A 23,161-nucleotide genomic window follows, 5' to 3' on the forward strand; every position below is an offset into this window, starting at 1 on the left:
TCATTGTGAGCCGTTTGATTTATCCTTGCCCTTCTGAAACAAAAAAAAAAAGGAAAAAAAATGAAGTCTTGCTTGTTCAGAAATAAATAAAATATATTATCATCATTACACTATTGCATCAACAATTGAAACTCCTGATTTCCTGTAAGAAAAATAACTACAAGCAATAAAAATTCTTACTTTCTAAAGCAGTAAAGACGAACACTTTGTCAAGTTTTATTATGTCAACAAACCATTAAATAAAGCGAAACTACTAAATTAGCAAATATTAAATGAACATGTACTTTTAATTTCCTAAATAAACAAGAAAGCTGATAAACAAATAAGAATTCTAAGAAATTAAACTCTTAAATTTATTATCAAAATTCCTCGGTTAGTAACACTCCAACTCACACATTAAAATAATATTTGATTAACAAAATCAGAAAAACAGTTGTTTCATTATGGAAAAACATAACTAACATAATGAGATGAAATTTTCTCATGTTTCGATTCACTTATTTCTAGATTTAGATAGAAATGTTAAGTTGAACTTGAACTAGTAACATGCACAAAATGTGCAAATAAAAGGGAATATCTAACCTGAATGGTAATGAGATCAACGCTGACGATGCTATTCAAAATGACACCGATGATTTAAGATCTTCTGACGAATATAGAGAAGGATTTACTCGCAAATTTCAGTTTCTAATTGTGGATTTAATATTTTATCCCTACGCTTTGACACTTCTTTCTCCATTTTCTGCACCTTTCATTCCGGATATTTTCATTCTTCCTGATCCTATTTTCTTCTCTTTTTAATTTCACTTAAAATAATTCCAACAAACATTCACCTTAGCTTTTTTTATTCTTACCTAAAAGTCAGAAAATTGATATAAACGGGAGAGTCCTAGCCTTATAAAATCGGAAACTATCGGAAGCTACAGTTAGCGAGTTGGGGTAAAATTAAGACGGTTGTCGAAGTCACAGGCGAATCTTACAAAAGAAACTTTAGAGACTGTTTACCACAGCGATAAGTGATTAGATGGTGAAAGAACTTTAGCTTTAATAGGAAGAACCAATAATAAGAGAAATATTTACGTAAATTTCCTGCTTTTCTCGAATTTCACAGTCAATCCAATTATTTTCATAGAATCGTATATGTCCCAAAATAGACATTTGTCCTTGGGAAATACTAATAGATATTTTTCTTCATCAAAACCTTGCAAATGGATTTTTTTTTCTTCCTAATTTTCCTCAAAAAACCGGCATTTTTCGATTCAGTAATTTTAAAGCAAATAAAGTCATTAATTCTTGGAATGCACAGTGGTGGAATTACAGACGACTGAAAATGTTCCCTGATTCGTGTTGAGGGGCAATCTGAAATATAACGACAAAATTTAACAACCATTTGAAATGAGTCATTAAATACTGCACAAAATCAACAATTACAAAAAGCCAATAAATGATATCAGAAAATAAACAGAGCTGAAGAACTTGGAAAGAAAATGTCTCTGTGGAGAAATGCTGAAAAAGATGAGGCCAAAATGATAGGCGTGTTTTACAATCTAGTAAGTCTATCATTTCATCATTTCCTTTCTTTCTTTATTTCTCATGTTAAATATTAAAAATATTGTTTATCAGTATATCTCCATTAATTGTATATTATTTTCAAATTAGAAATTTTGGAAATACACAGACCAGTAAATTATCTTCATTAAAAGATATAAAAATTTTTTAAAAAGTACATATAATGGCAGGAAAACTGTAAAAGGAATACATATGTTTTACAGAACGAAACAAAAAGCAATGTTTCATTTTCCTTATACAAGAAAAAAATTTTTACGATGTTTCGGTTTTATTTTTCTAATCCATCCGAAAGAAAAAAAAAAAACAAAGTACAAACGTCAAGTACAAACAAAAAAGTGTGAAAAGAAAGAAAGAAAATCATTCAGCCCATCAAAAATGAAAAAGGTTCTGCTAATGTATAATAATCGCTATTTTGTTACTCGTGGGCATGTGAATTTTGTTTATTTCAGCTCGACAGGCATTGTCGAGCAGTAGTTGCATTCAATACGATAAATTTAAATTAATTGCAATTAAACGAGTTTCTTTGTTAAATTAAAAAAAAAAAATTGTCTAAAATTTTATTGCACTGGTTTCTTACAGATATCGTACCATCGTACCATCATCGTTACAATTTTGATTTATCTACTATTGCTTTCTTCGCTAGTTAACTAATTCAGTAATCATTTTGTTTTTTTTAAAAAAAAAAAATACATTTTGTACTTATGAAATTCAAAAAGTTTTTGGTTAATAATTGAAATTAACAAATAATTATTTCTTTAGTTTCGCGCACATAGGAACTGTTATCATTTGTTTATATAATTCATCTTAAAGTCAATTCATCTTAAAGTCATTATTTTAGGATTATTAAAGTTGGGAGAACCACAACACTCTTTTAATGTTTTATTAATGTGATAAAATGTTAAACTAATAATTTTACCTATGCATTCATTCATGGGTTGACTTCGTCAACAAAGTTTTGTGAAATGATCAACTTACATTTGTTGCAAACGTGTTGATGGCTGCTGAAAAGACCAATGCGGAATAATCAAATCCTGTTGCAAAAGATATATCGGGAAGTCTTCTTGGGCGATACTGACGGTTGTTTTTTTTTTCTTCAAGAGACGTTCGTTCTCAAAGACGATAGCACAAGTATGGATGGTATGTCTCCGATATGAGAGTGAACCGACGTTTACCTCTTCATACCACTTCTCTGGTGCACTTCTATTGGAGCAGTTGGTTGCATGTTCACACCATGTATGTCCACCTGTTGATCGAAACAATCCTTAGATTTCTTTGACGAGAACGTTAGATATTCTACGGTTCAATAGATATTTCGAGCATTTCGATGGTGCACTGAGATAAACTCAATGAGATGATCAATGCTTGAATCAAGGCTGCATGTAAATTATCTTTAGACTATCTTTTTATTGGAAAATGCTGTATTGATCATGAGCTGTTGTTCTGAGCAGAATTTTTACAGGTGATGTCCATCATCATTGCAATTTCCAAAATCACGTTTTCCTGGTACTCCTTTTTAGACATCAGAGTTTTTAACTCTATCTAAAATTGTATCTCCTACATTTCCAAAAAATTCATGTTATTTTCTTCATTCTTTTTTTTTTTAGATATTTTGTACAATGCTGACGTAAGTATAATGCATATTCTCGATTAGGAGCAGAACTTTGACAGTTATCGAATTTATAAATCTTTTTTTCAACTTTGAAAAATTAATCTAGATTTTTTTTTGACCTTTGAAAAATTCGTTAATCTAGATCTTTGTTGGAACCTTGTCTTATTTTAATGATGAAATCTTCAGAAAAAATCAAGCCTATTTAGTTTATTTTACTTTTTCAATCAGTTTCATGAAACATTTTATTTCTCTTCTCAATTTTATTGCCAATTCCTCAAAATAAAAAGTTTTTTTTTTAACTTTTTCTACTTTCAAAATTAGAAATAGGATCAATGCTTTCTTTTCTTATGATAGGTAAATTTATTTTGAAAATTTTTATTTAATTCTCTTTCAATCCCTGAACCTCTCATTTACAAGTTCATAATCATTAGGAATTTTTTGCTTTAATTTTCTTTTGAAAAAATGAAATATTATGCTTTCGAAAAAAAAAAAAAGTTCCAAATAATTTCTCGTCGTTTTGTGTTATGCGTCTGGAAGTGATTAACTCCACATTATTCATCAGAAGGCAGATTGGAATATGAAGCCTAATGAAATCTATTTTCACTTCGCATAATAAAATCTGCTTTAGCACGTATTTTAATTTCCAGCAAGTCTTCCTCTTCTCTGTAAGATGTTTTATTTCGAGTAATTTTGTGTCTATGCTGATTGACTGCAATATTTTTTAAATTAGAGATGTTCAATATTGTTGTTAAATGTTTATTAATTGAGAAAAAATTGATTAATAAAAGGGTAGTGAAATAAAAGGAAAAAGTATGTTACAGAATTCAATCTTCCTTATTTTTCCAAATTTAATTTCAGATCATGGCGGTGGCTTTGTACCCCATATCTGGCACATTGGTTGGCTGCATTGGATGCATGTATTTTGTAGAATCTATCGCCAAGTATACTTCTTCATATTTAATTTTCACTTGCCACTCTTTTTTGCGAAATTATTGGAACATTTCAGCTTGTTTTTGGTCATTTCACAATGACTATACTTAATCCCTTGATTTTTCTCACTGATAGTATTAAACTTTTCCACAATACAAAATTCATATGTGAAGCAGTGGAAACTTCAGAAGTCAGTGGATTTTCTACCAAAACGAAAATAAGATACATTGCCAGCTTCATCAGAAAGTACTTATTGTTAGTATTGCTGAAATTTTTGTACAGCCGTGCTGCATTTCTAGCAAATACTGATTTTGAATGAGAAAGCTAGAAATACTTTCTCTCATTTTCGACTAAATTGCAAAAATTTCGAAAACTTAGCTATTCAGTCAATTTTTTAGGGAACAACCTAGTTCGATGAATCTGATGACTTTTTCGACATTTCTTTTCATATCGTTGGAAGGATTAATTTTTACGTCGAAATTTTTTGCTGTCCCCAATAAAATTCCCATACGGTAGGCGGAAATCTCTGTTGATTTTCAAAAATTCGAATTTCCTTTTCAGTGACGAATTCTTTTCTTTTTTCATTTTGAAGTTCTATTTTGTTTCCAAATTTGAGCTTGGTTTTAATTATTAGCTTCGAGCGAATTTGGGTCTATTCAAGTAAATGAGACGTTTATTATCCCCAAAAATCGTTCCAAGATTGATTAAAATGAACAATCGGACGACAAACTTTAGCAGCTTCAAATATGAGCTTTCAGTAGTTATAGCAGAAGTTAATCAGTTCATTGATTGTTCATTTAATACCTCTCTCATCGTTTTCAGTGGTTATCTGCCAACAGTAATAACATTCTTTTGTGTTAATATTATCAACAACCAAGCTTTAAATTTTCATGTTCCTGTCCCCTTACATATCATTTTTCGATCAGTAAGTTATATTTTCCATATTACAGTCTTATTATCAATAAATTAAAAAGAAAAAAAAAAAAAAAACAGCTTAAAGTTTGTGAGATGTGTTTTGAAAAGAATAACATCTAATTGTTTAGATTGAGGATGAATTGATCAAGAAATATTATGATCACAATATGAATATATTTTTTTATGAATTGATATAACGATGATTGGTTTTTTATTGGCATCATTTAATATCAAATGAACTGATCTTTCAGGGTTCACTGTTAGCTAGCCTAATTTTCACGAAAATTTTACAAGGAAAGCAGTACTCATTGCGGAAATACTTAGCAGTTCTGTCGATCACGGTTGGCATAATCATATGTACTACCGCTACTGCTCATTTGGAGGTTAGTATTTCGAAAATTTTGGTAAAGAATTGTTGAATTTTCAGAAATGATCAGCAAGTGGAGATTTAAAAAAGTATTGCTGATATTATGAATTTAATATGGAATATCCATCAGTAGCTATTTATGTGTCGATTATTGATTGGATTCTTATAACTGATAAGAAATCTTTAAGAAAATAGATGGAAAAGAAACAGTGGATAGCGTCGAGAAGCACTATCAAGAATGGCTAGTCGGCAAGTTTATTAAGTAAATTTGACATATTACTATCACATATATTTTAATGTTGGAAACACTTTGCAAATTATAAAAGATGTCCCTTATTCGACATTTTTTTCTTAAATCGGTTAAAAATGTTTCAGGCTTGACTATGCTTACTATAGCTTTACTAGCATCCGCATATTTGGGAATTTGTCAAGAAACAATGTATAAGACTTACGGAAAACATACTGAGGAAGCTGTATTTGTAATTGTAAGTTGGTTGTTGAAGAAAATTCTGTGGATTGGATCTTATGTTCATAAATTTAAGATTTTGATTATTTATAAAGAAAAAATATATTGAATCCTTTATGTCTTTCTGTTGCATTAAAAATTAGCCCAAATATTAAGCATAAAAATTAATATAAATCATACCAGAAATCTTTTTTTCTTCCTAGCCGTTACTTATTGACATTTTTGATTCTTATAATGCACAATGAATCTATCTAAGATAATTAAAATGAAGATCTTACAATACAGTATTGAGTTTAATCTACATAGTTTGTTTTATAGCACAGTGCTTCATTACCATTTTTTGCATTTATGGGTGGAGATATTTATAAATCAGCTGTTCAATTTTCACATAGTTATCCGATGAATATTTTTGGCTTTCATGTTCCACACATGTGGGCTTATCTTGCTGCTACATGCGTTTTGCAGTATGTATCTTTGTTTTTTTTTCTTTCTTTTTTTATTTTGATGAAATCTCACACTTACATATACTGTGTTTTTTATCCTAAAGCGGTTGAAAGATCTTTATTTTTGTTTGGTATTTTGTTTGGTCTTTGCCGCAGTAACTGATAAAAGGATAGTCTATGAACTTGAAAAAAAAAAAAAAAAATCCATTGCAATATCATTAAATGATTTGATTGAATTAATTTCCAGATGGATGTGCATTAGTTTTATATATCGTTTAAATGCTACTTTTGAATCGTTAACCGTAACAATGGTTGTTACCATACGGAAGTTTCTTTCTTTACTTATCTCCATTGTTTGGTTTCGGAATCCATTCACGTTAGCACATTGGGTTGGCGCAGCGTTGGTGTTTACTGGTACACTTGCATTTGCCGATATTTGGACTAACCATACTCGTACAGCGGAGGAAAATAAGAGAAAATATTAATTGATAATAGTTCATGCATAAAATTTTTTTAATAAATTTTTTTTGTATCGAATTCGTCTCACAGAATTATCTGTCATAAACTGCGGAATATTTCAACTGACATAAGGTTAATCTTTATTTAATATCTCTCATTAGTTCCATAACTGAAAAGGTTAAATTTGCAAAAGAATATTTTTCATATAAGAAAAAATTTTTATAAAAAGTATTTCTCTTTTTATAAGAAATGAAATTTTTTCTTTTTCTTATTCATTTAAGTGACGATTTGTAATGGAAATTCTTCAAGGATTGTTTTAGTTCAGTGAAATTCAATTTAAAAATGTAGAGCTGATGAGGTAAAACAAAGAAGATATTTCTAACATACGCATGTTATGTTTTAACACTGTCACATAATTTCCTGAGAAGATAAGTCATCAAATTATTTCTTTCCATTATTAGTATTTCATTAGTGAGTTTCGACTGTGTATTTATATCACTCAGTGAATAGTGATGGCATCCTAGTTTCTTGGATAATGCGCTAAATACTTAAAGTACTTAGCCTTTTTCATTTCCATATGGATAATAGATTATTCAAGCTTTGTAGTGAGTAGGTCTACCTTAGTAAGTGGTTTAAATTTTTTGATGTTAAATTTTCCTAATTCATGCGTCAGGAAGGGAGTGAAAAAGGACAGTTCAAGGTTTTCAATAGTGGTAATAAATTTCAATAAAAACAATAAATTCAGTGTTTATTGTTGATCTTTAGCAAACAGATAATCAGAGAGCAGGTTTTTTTTGCAAAAATTCTAAAGAATGTGTGGTCAGTCTACAGTGAAATTTCAAATTTTGAACCAAAAACTGTAAGAAAAACTTGGTAGGATTCGTTTCAAGGATTTTATTTTTGATGTATGGATCAAAAATCAATCATTTGATATTAGCTACATTACATTTAGCAATTAGCGTTTAATTCTCTGACTGAATTGTTTCATTTTAGCTGCTATATTGCATTGTTGGAACTAATTTATGCAAAGCAGTTGTGACATTTTGCATTTTTGCTTCGATTTTTTACATTTTCAAATCTTTGGGAATATTAGCGAAAGGCGAAAACTACATTGCTGCATCTATTATAATTGATGATACTGATTTATAAAAAATGCTAAATGATTTCATCAAATCTTTTGTTTGATCTTCATTTTTAAACTTAATTTCTAAATTGCTTTGTATGTATGTGTGTAAATTAGGCTTATTCAATTTTCATACAGTCATCGTATACAACATATGATGTGATGAACATTTTAAATAATGCACACATCTCTTGTTAACAGCTATAAAATTCTAAACAATGCAGATAGGTTCAGCTACAACTGGAAGATGAGTGTTGATAAATGATTGCTTAAATAATATGCATCTTTGATGTAAACAATTTTATATTTGTGTACAGAATATTCAATTAGAAAGATCTTTAATCTAATGTTTAATGGAATTTTATGATGCAAACTATCCGATTTTTTTCTAACAAATTATGTGCTGATAATTTGTTACATTAAAGTAATTTCCGTTATATATATATATATACTAGAAATCTTTTTTTCTTTTACCTAATGAGTCTATATGATTAAATTGAATTTCACTTGCTAAATTAACCGGATTTCTAATACCAGTCATCACATAGAATCATCTAACAAGGAATATATTTTTGAATGTTTGAATAGCATAAAATTGTAATTTTTGCATTGTTACAGCGTGAAAGCTTTTTCAATTCGCCAAAAATTACTGACCAACTGGATTTATTATCAATATAACCAGTTAAAAAAAAATTTTTTTTTTTTTTGTTTTGTTTCATTTCTCTTAAATTTTTCGACAAAGCAAATTTTAAAGCTTAAAAATGAAGTCCAAACGAAAGATTTGATGAAATCATATGTAAATTAGCTCTATTAATTACAAGAGATACAGCAGTGTAGTTTTCCTTTGTGAATAATGTTGTAAAGATTTTATAATGTGGAAAAATTGAAGTGAAATGAAATAAAATTGTGCAATGAACCTTTGCTTTGCATAAATCATTTCAAACTATGCGGTATAGAAACTAAAATGAAATTATTCAGTGTAAAAAATTGAACAATGATTCTATTATCATTAGACATACTATTACATATTTTACTCTTATAGCCATATTATTAAACGTGGAATTAACGTAGTTTGCCACTCCCATGTGATGAGCATTTATACATACGATACTCTAACAATACCTTGTAGAAGTAATCGTGTGGCCTGTGTCAAACTCATTTAGTAAGTTCTACTTCACTTCTTTCGGCGGGGAATGTTCTTCTTTCCACTTTTTCCAAAGTTTTGAGTTATGAGAAAGCTTTTGGAACTCAGTGATTGATTTGTAAATAATCCATAATATTTACAAAAGCATTTACTTGGAAAAATCCGTTGCGAATTTGTTAGTGATCGTTCAGTGAAACTGAATATTTTTTAGAATTGGCAAGAAGTTTTTATTGGCATGCATTTCATTTATTTCTTCTTCGTCTTCCAATTGAGCAGTATTCAAACTACCGTAAGTCCATTTAAAATTTGAAAAAAAAAAAAAAAAAAAAAAACGACATAGTACTTGAAATACTTGAAGGAATAACTTGGAAATTTAAATTTTTGAAGAGTGTAAGATTGATGATTTCATGTCATTTGAGGCAGCGCAAACGGATCAAACAGAACCGTTGGACTTGTCAATATCAAAAGTGAGGGATGAAGGGGATGGATCACGAGGCGTATCAGTGGAAAAAGGAAATGATGAAGAAATTGGATTGCAAGTATTTCAAACAAAACCCTTAGATTTATCAGTTCCAAAACTGAAAGAGGAAGGGAATAAATCACAAGGCTTATCAATGGATGGAGTGAGTGGTGAACGAATTAAACCGCGATGGCTCGTTCCAATGAAAACTTTAGTAGAAGTAATGGAGCAAGAAAGAAAAACGAAAAAAAAGCAACGTTGTAATATATGTCGGAAGGAGGTAAGAAACATGAAAATACATATGATGACTCATACCGGGGAGAAGCCATACAGTTGTCCAATATGCAAAAAGGATTTTGCTCAGTTTGCGCATATGAAAGAACATGTAATGACTCATACTGGTGAGAAACCGCACAGTTGTCCGATATGCAAAAAGAATTTCACTCGGTTCAGGGATATGAAAGGACATATGATGATTCATACCGGTGAGAAACTGAACAGTTGTTCGATATGCGAAAAGAATTTCACTCGGTTTGGAACTCTGAAACAACATATGATGACTCATACTGGGGAGAAGCCATACAGTTGTCCAATATGCAAGAAGAATTTTGCTCAGTTTGCGCATATGAAAGAACATGCAATGACTCATACTGGTGAGAAACCGCACAGTTGTCCGATATGCAAAAAGAATTTCACTCGGTTCAGGGATATGAAAGGACATATGATGATTCATACCGGTGAGAAGCCGTATAGTTGTTCGATATGCAAAAAGAATTTCACTCGGTTCAGGGATATGAAAGGACATATGATGATTCATACCGGTGAGAAGCCGTATAGTTGTTCGATATGCAAAAAGAATTTCACTTATTCCGGTAGTGTGAAAAGACATGTGATAATTCATGCCGGTGAGAAGCCGTATAGTTGTTCGATGGCATCAGATAGTAACTCATGACATGACTAGATCTGTCTACTGCATTGTGTGCGATAAGGATTTTCAGACTAGGTCCAGTTTGAAATTGCAGATGCAGGATCATTAAAGTTGACACACTTCAAACAGAAGAAATGCGCTCTGCATTCTTGCCAATTACTCCTTTTTTTAATTAAAAAGCTGTTATTAGTATATTTGATCTTATATGCATGTCGTTTTTGCACACTTTTTTGTTGTCCCACAGCAATGCATTTCTCAGCGTTATCTTCATCCATTAATTTCATTCGCAAGTAACCTTGGATGGTATGCACGACGAACTTGCAAATAAGCATTGCTGTTGTAAAGTTACTAATGAAATGAAATTGTTCATATGTATTCCTCCTTCGATAAATAACATGGAAGTAAATTTTTGGAATAGAAAAGAATCTTCTTAATTACAACATATCATTTCATAAGATTATATAATTATGAGATTTGCAACAAATACTTAATCAAATTCATATCAATGAATAACTGATTGGCATTCAATAAAATATTACAGATAAAAATCAGCAAGTCATTTGAGGAGGCATATACAAAAGCATATCTGTCTTACTATTTCTAATGACTGAAATATTTTTAAAACCTAATTAACTCTCACTTCGATCATTTATATTAATAGACGTCGCATAAGTTTCAACAGCCAAATCATATATAACTTTTTTCGTCATTGCACATTATTAATTGCGTCTGTCAAAAAACCATAACGTTACATGATATTAATCAGTGGTCACTACTAGAAAAGGTTCATGATTTTTTTGTCGTTAACTTTCTTTTCTTGGCTTGACCAAAAAACTTGACTATTTGTTAGTTCTTTGTTTTTTTGAAGTTATTCTTCTAGAATTGCTAGAGTTTATGTGTTCTTTTCCTTTTAGTAAAAATGTCTATATTATCCAAAATAGTAATTAACATTCTATCATAGTTTCAGTACTGAAATGCTTGCTTAATATTTTCACCTATCATCTTTAGTTGTGGAATGATTCTTTCCATCTCACCCACGGTTAATTTCCATCCTTGTTCAGTTTGTGACATCAAAACTAAGTCAGAACTGTCTCTATGTGATAAATTCGCCAAATTCGTCGTTCCTGGGGAGTTGATTGAAGTGTTACTTGAAACGGCTCTTATTAGCAAATCATGTTGCCCTGAGTGAGACGTCGTAGGATTATATCATAATTTTTCCATTAATATTGTTAGCATTACATCAGCTTTCTTTTCTTGAGTTATTAATTTTGTCATACTTTCATTGTTCACGATTTGAGCATTTTTTTTTTCTTTCTCCGCACGATTACAAGTTTTTGAATGAAATTCATTCAAGTTCTGCTGATCACTTCGTCCCTTCGATGATCCTTCTTCTTTTTCCCATTTATTGGAATATTCCTTCTCTCGATAATTGTTAGTTTATTGGCGTTAAGTCTAATTCTTTCACTTCATTTAGAATTTTTCAAGTTTCTCTTTTGCTGTTATTGTGCTCTTAATTGTTTCACAAGAATCTACGTTCGTTATGAGCTGACATCCAAGAAAATACTTGGAAATTATTCTTGCATAGAGAAAAATTATATATCTTTTCACCGGTATGAGTTATATACTTTCTACTTTCTTTCAACATATATTACAGTGATTCTACCACTCTTTTAACTCATTGAATTAAAATGCGTTGTAATTCTACGTGCTCCTCACGCACTTCTTGCGTCGATAAGCCTTTTTCAGTTTTGATATTGATAAATTCAACGCCTTTGTTTAATCCATTTGCGCTACCTCAAATGATATGAAATTATTAGTTGTTAAATCTCGAAGGTATTGCAGTGTTGTATTTTATTAACTTTAAGTGGACTTAGGGTAGTTTTAATATTGCACAACTGGAAGACAAAACGAAATAAGCATGTTAACTTGAATAGTTTCTTGTCAATTCTGAAAAATGTTCGAATTTACTACATCAAAATTCATTTAGAATTAGCGTCGCCCGTTGTATGACAATTGCGCAAAGGAGAATATTATAAAGGTTCAAATTCTTTGTTATAATGCGAAAGTTCGATAAGAGGTGACATTCTCTGTTAAAATAAATCAAGGAGAATTTACAAGATGAAATTTGTGAAGATATCTATTTCCACTAAGTAGTATTAAAGTTTGTATATACCAGTTGCCGTAAAAAAAAGAAAGCATTGACTTGATTTCTAATTTTAAAAGAAGAAAATTTTATTTCGAAAATTTGGAAATACAGCTGGGAAGAGAAATAAAATGTTTCATGAAACTGATTGAAAAAGTGAAGTAAACTAAATAGGCTTGGTTTTTTCTGAAGATTTCATCATTAAAATGATACAAGATTCCAATAAAAATCTAGAGTTACGAATTTTTCAAAAGTTAGTTGACTTCTAGAAAAAAGATTCATAAATTCGATAATTGCAATTGTGCCAAAGTTTTTCTCCTAATCGGAAATATGCATTATAATTGAATCAACATTGTACAAATTAATTTAAAAAGAATAAAGCATATAGCATGAATTTTTGGGAAGTGTAAATAATTTCAGGCATAATCAAGCAATATGTCCTTACCTTTTTTTAATGCATAAGATTTTTATTAAACTGAGAAGTATATAATTCATATCTCGACAAGATTTTCATGGATTTTAATAAAATTTTAATAAAATAATTCAATGGACACATATAAGAAACTTGTTTGAGGCTCGAATCGACCATACGGTAGAAATTTTTTGATTTAACTAGTTTGTAGTTTTACAGACAAGTACTGTCGTAAACGTTTATTCTTTATTGAAGAATAATGGTAATAGTATATGACAAATGCTAATGAATGACAAATATTGATAACTGAAGAAACTATCCCAAGATTTGATTAGGAATTGAAACAGATGACTAGCAATCCAGGATAATACAGTCGTTAAACTGTCGGGGTCAAAGTTCTCAATAGGGAATGGATAAATAAGTTGTCGCGTTGAAATAAAAAAATTAAAAGAAACATTTTACAATAATTTAACCACAGAATATAAAATTAGTTTCACAATGTAACAATTTACACGTGAATTAATTAATATTTCAAACTCTGGGTTTACCAGTTTTAAGAAATATAAAATTAAAGTTGAAATAATTTACATATGAATCGGATGGACAACAAAAAAAAATTCTCGAGTGCAAGTACTTTGATTATTAAATAGAAAAGTTATTTTACAAGACTATTTCCGTCCTTCCGGCACTTTTAAAACCAAAGATTAGAAAACAGTGTAAGCTTAAATGTTTCATCAAGACAAATTTCATCCAGAATTAAAACAAAAAGTAAAATTACTGGAAGTTCGACAAATTTGAGTATAGCTTTATGTTTCAGCAAAGTAAATTCAATAAAACGCAATCAAATTTTGACAGATACTGATAAAACAATTCAATTTCTTATCTAACTTTTTCGTTTTTATAAATTTACTCGAAAATTCAAAAAATAAAATTGAAATCTAGTCACCCACCTATAGCTTCCTACCTCTTAATCATTGCACTTATTTCAATCCATCCATTGTATCGACACATTGACACCTCTTTTGTCATCCCCAAAGACTATCCTTTGATATCCTTCCATGTCAGATCTACCTGACTGATGCAATACCTGGATACGCCATTCAATTAAACTGGAAATGCATGTAACAATGATTTGTTTGTAGCTGAATTGAAACTAAAATCTTCCTTAAGAATTAGTCCTTAGATTCTCCATTCAACGTTATATCTCACTGTTTGAGATGAATTTATCCAAGACGGAGGGATAATTCCAGTAATCCTTGTACCTCTTTTCTGGGGGCATTTTCTATTTCAGTAGATAGTGGCAATTTCGCCACACAGCATAATCGTAGAATCAGAATCGAAGACAATGATCCTTCATCCTAGAGATGTGACCATCCAACCACAGTGGATAGCATGATATCAGTATTGATGATACCTGCTTGTTGGAGGATAATAACATTGGTTATATGTTCAGTCCAGTGGATGTTTAAAACGGTACGAAGGCAACACTGGTAAAATCGTTCAAAGAGCCACAGTTGTGTGCGGTAGATGAAGCATGATGAAATCCGTAGAACTTCACGGTATTAGTTTTTTCGTTAGATGTACTTTTTCACGAAATTTCCCAAATGTGTATATCCACCATTTTATCCCAAATATCTTAGAATTTCTATTGAAGTTTTTGATGCGTGTAAGACTTTTTCTGTAATAAAGAATTAATGGGTGAGGCTTGCTTGGTAATAATATATATATATATATTTTTTTTTTTTGAGACATAATGATCACTCTAATGCCGTTACAACAACAAAAGTTATGGTTGCTGGGGATTTTTTTAAATACATGTTACTATTGTTTCATATCTTCAAAACGTCGACAATAGCTTTATTGTTCTTTTACCATGTCGTACAATACAGCGCTTATACAGTAATATGTATAGAGATCAACGGCGGAACGGATCAGAAATCAATCATCTAATAAAGTATAACACATGTATTTCTTTGATCTTCTTCACTGTGGTTACATTCCCATTATTATCACATTAACTTTTGACTACTCAATAATTTTTATTTTAATCAATTCTAACCGAATTAACTTTCTAATATAAGTGTTATATACGCGGAATGTAGATAAAGCATTGAATTTGTCTGAAAAGAGTATGAAAAAATTTGTCCAAAAAAATTTTAGGAAAGAAAAAGCCAATCTTAAAAGTTCTGCTTGCATAGAATAAATGAACATTTGAGTAGCATAAAATTATAATTTTTGCATTGCTACAGGTCTTCAAGGTTTTCACTTCGTTGCAAATTACTGATCAACCAAATTTAACATCAACATAATCAGTTAAACTATACAAATATTTTATTTCATTTCTCTTAAATTTTTTGACAAAGCAAATTTGAAAGCTTAAAAATGGAGTCCAAACGAAAGATTTGATGAAATCATTTAGCATATGTAAATTAGCTCTGTTAATTACAAGAGATACATCAATGTAGTTTTCCTTTGTGAATAATGTTGTAAAGATTTTATAATGTGGAAAAATTGAAGTGAAATGAAATAAAATTGTGCAATGAACCTTTGCTTTGCATAAATCATTTCAAACTATGCGGTATAGAAACTAAAATGAAATTATTCAGTGTAAAGAATTGAACAATGATTCTATTATCATTAGACATACTATTACATATTTTACTCTTATAGCTATATTATTAAACGTGGAATTAACGTAGTTTGCCACTCCCATGTGATGAGCATTTATACATACGATACTCTAACAATACCTTGTAAAAGTAATCGTGTGGCCTGTGTCAAACTCATTTAGTAAGTTCTACTTCACTTCTTTCGGCGGGGAATGTTCTTCTTTCCACTTTTTCCAAAGTTTTGAGTTATGAGAAAGCTTTTGGAACTCAGTGATTGATTTGTAAATAATCCATAATATTTACAAAAGCATTTACTTGGAAAAATCCGTTGCGAATTTGTTAGTGATCATTCAGTGAAACTGAATATTTTTTAGAATTGGCAAGAAGTTTTTATTGGCATGCATTTCATTTATTTCTTCTTCGTCTTCCAATTGAGCAGTATTCAAACTACCGTAAGTCCATTTAAAATTTGAAAAAAACGACATAGTAATACTTGGAGGAATAACTTGGAGATTTAAAATTTTGAACAGTGTAAGATTGATGATTTCATGTCATTTGAGGCAGCGCAAACGGATCAAACAGAACCGTTGGACTTGTCAATATCAAAAGTGAGAGATGAAGGGGATGGACCACGAGGCTTATCAGTGGAAAAAGAAAATGATGAAGAAATTGGATTGCAAGTATTTCAAACAAAATCCTTGGATTTATCAGTTCCAAAACTGAAAGAGGAAGGGAATAAATCACAAGGCTTATCAATGGAGGGAGTAAGTTATGAAGGAATTAAACCGCGACGACAGCTCATTCCAATGAAAACTTTAATAGAAGCAATGGAGCAAGAAAGAAAAACGAGAAATAAGCAACGTTGTGATATATGTCGGAAGGAGGTAAGAAACATGAAAATACATATGATGACTCATACCGGGGGGAAGCCATACAGTTGTCCAATATGCAAAAAGGATTTTGCTCAGTTTGCGCATATGAAAGAACATGCAATGACTCATACCGGTGAGAAACCGCACAGTTGTCCGATATGCAAAAAGAATTTCACTCGGTTCAGGGATATGAAAGGACATATGATGATTCATACCGATGAGAAACCGCACAGTTGTTCGATATGCAAAAAGAATTTCACTCGGCTTAAAAATCTGAAACAACATATGATGATTCATACCGGTAAGAAACCGTACAGTTGTCCGATATGCAAAGAGAATTTCACTCGGTTCAGGGATATGAAAAGACATGTGATGGCTCACACTAGTGAGAAGCCATACAGTTGTCCATTAAGCAGAAAGAATTTTACTCATTTTATGCATATGAAGCAACATATAATGACTCATACCGGTGAGAGACCGTATATTTGTTCGATATGCAAAAAGAATTTCACTCGGCTTAGAAATCTGAAACAACATATAATGACTCATACCGGTGAGAAACCGTACAGTTGTCCGATATGCAAAAAGAATTTCATTAGTTCCTTTAATATGAAAAGACATATGATTACTCATACCGATGAGAAGCCGCACAGCTGTCCGATATGCAAAAAAAATTTTACTCTGTCCTATAGTATGAAAAATCATATGTTGATTCATGTCGGTGAGAAGCCGTACTGTTGTTCGGTATGCGGAAAAAGTTTCCTACGAAAACATGATTTGCAGTCTCACACGGCAACTCATGATATGAATAGACCTGTCTATCACTGCAGTGTATGCAATAAAGATTTGAAGAGCAAACGCGGCTTAAAATTACACATGCGGAATCATTAAATCTTACGTTTTACACTTTAGTTTGAACTGAAGAAATACGCATTGCTATTTTTGTTGTTGTTAATTATTTATATTTTCCATCAGTCAATTTTTGTGTCATTGATTTTTTAATAAATCTCTGTCGCTCGTTATCCGTTGCGTGCAAGTTATTCTCCTGGTTACATATATGCAAATATGTTTGTTATCTTCTGCGGTGAATAACTTGTAAATAAATATATCTGTTATTAAACTACTAATAAAATGAAATTGCTCATATGTGTTCTTTCTTCAATTATTGCATAAATAACATTGAATTAAGTTTTTGGGGTAGAAAAGAATTTTCTTAATCACATACCATTTCATACGGTTACATAATTATGCGAATTTCATTAAATTCATATCAATGAGTAATTAATTGAAAATCAATGAAAATATTACAGATAAAAATCAGCCCGAGATTTGAGCAGGCATATACAAAAGCGTAGTTTTCTTACTATTTTTGTTGACTAAAATATTCCTAAAACCATTAACAATAACAAAATTAATACATGTCGCAAAAGTTTTATCAACTAAACAATTTGCTTTTTTTATCACTGGGATGCAATCATTTGCACTTGTCAAGAAATCATAACGTGACGTATATTTCATTTGTTCTAACCTTTCCAATTAAATCGATTTATTTATAATTCATTTTTTTTGCTATTGTGAGTGACAAATTTGTTTAATCATTTGCTCATAATTAATTTATTTATTTGACTCACTTCTTATGTGATGAAAATTAAATTTGCAGAAGCAAAGAAATGCTTATACCTTAAAGAGTTTATAGCGCGAAAGATGGAAAGTAACAAATGGAGTGTTTGACTTTGTGATGCAAAATGTTTGTTTTGAATAAATAAAGTTTGTAAAGGTTGAAGTGACATTTTTTTCAAGTTGAAGAATAAAAAATAAATCAGTCCAAGTATTTCAATGAAAAGGATGAAATATACTTCACTACTTTTTTTTTTCTTTTTCATTTAACAAGCATCCAAAAATTTTAACGATCAGTTGATATTGCTAAAGAAATATAAATAAAAATGAATGACGTATGACTGATCTGATCTATATTGTAGTTTAATGATTAAGACGGTGCAGAATGGTATACCAACTACTCCAGCATGCTGCAAAAAAGTTTAATGAATAACAATTAAGTTCTGTCATTCTTATTTAATTAGCGACAATAAATTTAGCAAATTTCGATAAAAAATTTATAATTTCATTTTGCATGTATTCTGCAGCATTGTATCGTATTTTCGAACAGCAATAATTAGAAATGGTATGCCTGTGCTAGCAAGCAGCTCGTTCTTGAACTACTGTTGTTTCATCACTTTCTCCTTTTTCGATTTTAAAAGAAATTATTCTCATTTACATATATTTCATCTATTTCTTCTAATTGAGCAATTTTCAAAATAACTGCAAGTCCACTTAAAGTTTAAAAATTACAACATGCTGCAATACCTTGGAGATTTAAAATTTTGTACAAACTGATGATTTTATATCATTTGAAGCAGCTCAAACGGACCAAACAGAACTGTTGATTTTATCAATATCAAAAGTGAAAGAGGAAGGGAATGAATCGCAAGGCTTATCAGTGAAGGGAATTAGTGATGAACGAATTAAACCGATGTTAGGGATCGTTCCAATCGAAACACTGATGGAAGTAATGGGACTATCAAAGCAAAATGAAGTAGTGGAAAGAAATGGTTTTGTGATATACGTGGTTTTGTGGTTTTGTCAAAAGGAAGTAGTAATGTGATACCGGTGCGAAGCTATACTGTTGTCTGATATGCAAGAAAAATTTCTCAAGAAAACTCTTTTTGCAAATGCAAATGTCAACTCATAATAAAATTACATACAATTGTCCTATATTTTGCCTCATTTTAGTGATGAAATCTTCAGAAAAAGCGAAGCCTATTTAATTTACTTCTCTTTCTCAATCAGTTTCATGAAACATTTTATTTTTCTTCTCAGCTGTATTTTTAAATTCTCGAGTAAATCTGTTATAGATTTTCAGCTGCAAAATTGCAAATAAAGTCAGTGCTTTCTTTTTTTGCGATAAACATATTTTAAAAACTTTTATTTAATTTATTTAATCGTTTCAGTTTCTGAACCTTTAGAAACTTCATCATTGAGCATAGCATGCAACATGTTTGATATTTATGCACAACAAAGAAATTTGTTCATTAAAATAAGACAATAAAAAAGTGGAAAATACTACACTAATATGCATATAAGACTAAAAATAAGTTGCTCACAAGCAACCAATCACAATATTAACAATAATAAAACTGTTGCCAACAAAATAAGGAAGGAATAACTAACAATAATTTGACTAATAGAAAATACAAATATCAACAACCATTTCATTTTAGAAGGTGTAAGCTTTAATAATTTCGCATGTGTGATATCGAAGTAGATTTAGAGAAAAAAGCTTTACTGCATACAGTACATTGGTAGATAGATCTATTCATGTTATGAGTTACCAGGTACACTTTCACGTTTTCTTGACCAACTTTTCCCGAATACCGCTGGATAACTACCCGGTTTTCCACCGCTACGAGTCATTATATGCTTTTTCATGTTTACTGCTTTCTTTTGACATATTATGGCAGGGCTCTTTCCCCATGCATTTCTTTTGCTTTGGTAATTTCATTAAACCGTTCATCTCCGGCTTCGCAGCAATATGAGTCATTATATTATTCTTCATATTTGAGAGGTGAGCGAAATTTCTTCTGCACATTGGGCAAATTTTCGAATTCTCGAGCGTATAACTCGTTACATGTCCATTCATATGCAAGAAATAAGAGAAACTTCTCTTGCATACCGGACAAATGCAGGGATTTTTACCGGTATGAGTCATCATATGTTTTTTCATGTCCCAGAAGTGAACGAAATTTCTTTTGCATATCGGACAACTGTATGTCTTCCCACCAATATGAGTCATCATATGTTTTTTCATGTCCCAGAAGCGAACGAAATTTTTTTGCATATCGGACAACTGTATGCCTTTTCACCGATATGAGCCATTGTATGTTTTTTCATATTCCAGAAGTGAGCGAAATTTCTTTTGCATACCGGACAACTGTACGTCTTTTCAGTGATATGAGTCATTATATGTTTTTTCATATCCCAGAAGCGAAAGAGATTTTTTTTGCATACTGGACAACTATACGGCTGTTTGCCAATATGAGTCATCACATGTTTTTTCATGTCCCAGAAGCGAACGAAATTTTTTTTGCATACCGGACAACTATACGTCTTTTCACCGATATGAGTCATCATATGTTTTTTCATATCCCAGAAGCGAACGAAATTTGTTTTGCATACCGGACAACTGTATGTCTTTTCACCAATGTGAGTCATCATATGTTTTTCCATATCCCAGAAGCGAGCGAAATTTGCTTTGCATACCGGACAACTGTATGTCTTTTCACCGCTATGAGTCATCGTATGTTTTTTCATATTTGCTACGTTCTTTTGACATATATCACAGCATTGTTTCTTTCCCGTGCTTTCTTTTTGCTTCGATAGTTCCATCACATCCATCAAAGTTTCGATTGGAACGGGCTGTCGCTGCGGTTTAATTCCTTCATAACTTACTCCCTCCATTGATAAGCTTTGTGATTTATTCCCTTCCTCTTTCAGTTTTGGAATTGATAAATCCAAGGGTTTTGTTTGAAACACTTGCAATCCAATTTCTTCATCACTCTCTTTTTGCATTGATAAGCCCTGTGATCCATCTCCTTCCCCTTTCACTTTTGATATTAACAAATCCAACAGTTCTGTTTGGTCCGTTTGCACTACCTCAAATGGCATGAAATTATAGTATGTGCAAAAATTTTAATTTCCAGGATATTGACAACACTATACCTTAGCGCTATGTTGTATTTATTAATTTTAAGTGGACTTACGGTAGTTTGAATATAGTTTAATTGGAGGAAGAAGAATAAATAGATGAAATGCATGTCAATAAGAATAATCTCTTGCCAGTTCTGAAAAATTCAAATTCTAAGATATACCTCTGCTGTTTGACAAATGTGCAAAGGAGAAATTTTTCCAAGTAAATGCTTTTCTAAATATATTAGATTATTTACGAATTAATCATTAAGTTTCAAAAATTTTCCTATAAATCGAAAACCTTGAAAAGAGCTGACAGTTGTAAAAATAAATAAAATAGAACTTACTGAATGAAATTTGTAAGACAATTTGACAAAGACCACGCGATCACTTCTGTTAGGTAATGTTATTGTTAGAGAATCGTGTGTATAAAGGTTTATTCAGGTAGGAGTGACAAACTGTGTTGCCAACTATGTCTATTGATAACTTACGTCCACATATAATAATATAGGTTTAATAATGATAATAGAATATGTAATATATTAATAATATTAGAATACATAAAAAATAATAGTATGTATAATAATATGATAACAACAATCACCCTTTACATTGAGTAATTTTATTCCAGCTGGTATATTACATTGCTGGAAATAATTTATGTAAAGCAGTTGTGACATTTTTTGCACAATTTTGTTTCATTTCGTTTTTATTTAACGTTTCATTCATATTTTTTTCAAAAAAATTCAGCGTTTTTCCTACATTCTGGATGGTTAATAAACAGATTAAAATTATTGACGATAGTCAAAAGTTACATGGAATAATAATGGGCACGTAACTGCAACGAATAAGATAAAAGAAACACATGAAAATTCGTACTGATATCAGGTGATTGCTTTCTGATCCGTTCCGCCAGCAATCTCTTATACATATTATTGTATAAGTGTTGTATTGTACGCTCTTTGAACGATACTATCAGTATTGCCACCTTAACATTTTAACATCCATTGGACTGAACATATAACCAATGTTGTTATCCTCCAACAAGCAGGCATCATTAATACAGATATCATGCTATCCACTGTGGTTGGATGGTCACATCTCTAGGATGAAGGATCATTGTCTTCGATTCTGATTCTACGATTATGCTGTGTGGCGAAATTGCCACTATCTACTGAAATAGAAAATGCCCCCAGAAAAGAGGTACAAGGATTACTGGAATTATCCCTCCGTCTTGGATAAATTCATCTCAAACAGTGAGATATAACGTTGTGACTTTCTTTTGGAAGATACACGAGCTCAGATTTGCAAATAGTGTCGCCCAGCAAGATGTTTCGCTGTGTTTTCTGTAGACTCATCTATCCTGCATTAATCATTTTAGCTACAAAGCGTTTGTAAATGCAGGTGGATTCTTTGCTTTGCAAAAGATAAATTTCCAATCCAAATTATCACAACAAAATGTAAGAAAGAAAAGGAAAAAATATTTTTGGATGCTTGGAGTGGTCTGTTTTATTTCTTGACTGTATGTAACAATTATTTGACTACCGTTAATAATTTTAATCTGTCTGTTAACCTTCCAGAATGTAGAACAAAACGCTGAAGCGTTAACTGAAAGCAAAATAAAACAAAGTTGTGCAAAAATGTCACAACTGTTTTGCATAAATTATTCCCAAAAATGCAATATAATAGCTAAAATAAAATTATTTAGTGTAAACAATGATTGCCATTAACATATTATTATATATTTCATATTATTATTTTACCTATATTATTATACATGGAAATTATAACTTATCAATATACGTAGTTTATCACTCCCATCTTAACAAGCATTTATACATACATGCGATTGTCTAACAATATCTAACAGAAGTGATCTATTGATCTCTGTCAAATTCTCTACAAACCTCAAAAGTAAATTATACTTCATTTAACTCTTTTTAATTACTTTTCAAGGTTTCGCGTTATG

At 30.8% G+C, this 23,161-nt stretch overlaps 6 protein-coding genes across 6 annotated transcripts; 3 read left to right on the plus strand and 3 right to left on the minus strand.

Moving 5' to 3' along the window:
• On the minus strand, positions 1 to 1,158 carry Bm13497 (Uncharacterized protein; the record flags this gene model as incomplete). The annotated part of the gene is made up of 2 exons (XM_043082555.1): positions 1 to 33; positions 1,081 to 1,158. The coding sequence occupies 2 exons, from the start codon at positions 1,156 to 1,158 to the stop codon at positions 1 to 3; spliced, it is 111 nt and encodes a 36-aa protein (XP_042938489.1).
• A 1,545-nt stretch (positions 1,159 to 2,703) lies between these two features.
• Positions 2,704 to 6,784, plus strand: Bma-nstp-2 (CG3774-PB, putative; the record flags this gene model as incomplete). Its single annotated transcript, XM_001896963.2, has 9 exons — positions 2,704 to 2,802; positions 4,037 to 4,119; positions 4,507 to 4,620; positions 4,931 to 5,033; positions 5,275 to 5,406; positions 5,579 to 5,639; positions 5,766 to 5,875; positions 6,175 to 6,320; positions 6,547 to 6,784. 9 exons carry the CDS (start codon positions 2,704 to 2,706, stop codon positions 6,782 to 6,784), a joined length of 1,086 nt encoding a protein of 361 aa, XP_001896998.1.
• A 2,476-nt stretch (positions 6,785 to 9,260) lies between these two features.
• On the plus strand, positions 9,261 to 10,437 carry Bm17835 (Uncharacterized protein; the record flags this gene model as incomplete). The annotated part of the gene is made up of 2 exons (XM_001896962.2): positions 9,261 to 9,314; positions 9,445 to 10,437. The coding sequence occupies 2 exons, from the start codon at positions 9,261 to 9,263 to the stop codon at positions 10,435 to 10,437; spliced, it is 1,047 nt and encodes a 348-aa protein (XP_001896997.2).
• Positions 10,438 to 15,975: 5,538 nt separating this feature from the next.
• Bm17836 (Uncharacterized protein) lies at positions 15,976 to 17,340 on the plus strand (the record flags this gene model as incomplete). The annotated part of the gene is made up of 2 exons (XM_001896961.2): positions 15,976 to 16,029; positions 16,138 to 17,340. 2 exons carry the CDS (start codon positions 15,976 to 15,978, stop codon positions 17,338 to 17,340), a joined length of 1,257 nt encoding a protein of 418 aa, XP_001896996.1.
• Positions 17,341 to 19,827: 2,487 nt separating this feature from the next.
• Positions 19,828 to 20,261, minus strand: Bm17837 (Uncharacterized protein; the record flags this gene model as incomplete). Its single annotated transcript, XM_043082556.1, has 2 exons — positions 19,828 to 19,909; positions 20,203 to 20,261. 2 exons carry the CDS (start codon positions 20,259 to 20,261, stop codon positions 19,828 to 19,830), a joined length of 141 nt encoding a protein of 46 aa, XP_042938490.1.
• Positions 20,262 to 20,310: 49 nt separating this feature from the next.
• Bm17838 (Uncharacterized protein) lies at positions 20,311 to 21,320 on the minus strand (the record flags this gene model as incomplete). Its single annotated transcript, XM_001896959.2, has 2 exons — positions 20,311 to 21,159; positions 21,267 to 21,320. 2 exons carry the CDS (start codon positions 21,318 to 21,320, stop codon positions 20,311 to 20,313), a joined length of 903 nt encoding a protein of 300 aa, XP_001896994.2.
• Between the last annotated feature and the right edge of the window lie 1,841 nt (positions 21,321 to 23,161).

Source organism: Brugia malayi (genome assembly GCF_000002995.4).
Source record: "Brugia malayi strain FR3 genome assembly, contig: Bm_v4_Chr4_scaffold_001, whole genome shotgun sequence".
In the NCBI taxonomy this organism is placed as follows: domain Eukaryota; kingdom Metazoa; phylum Nematoda; class Chromadorea; order Rhabditida; family Onchocercidae; genus Brugia; species Brugia malayi.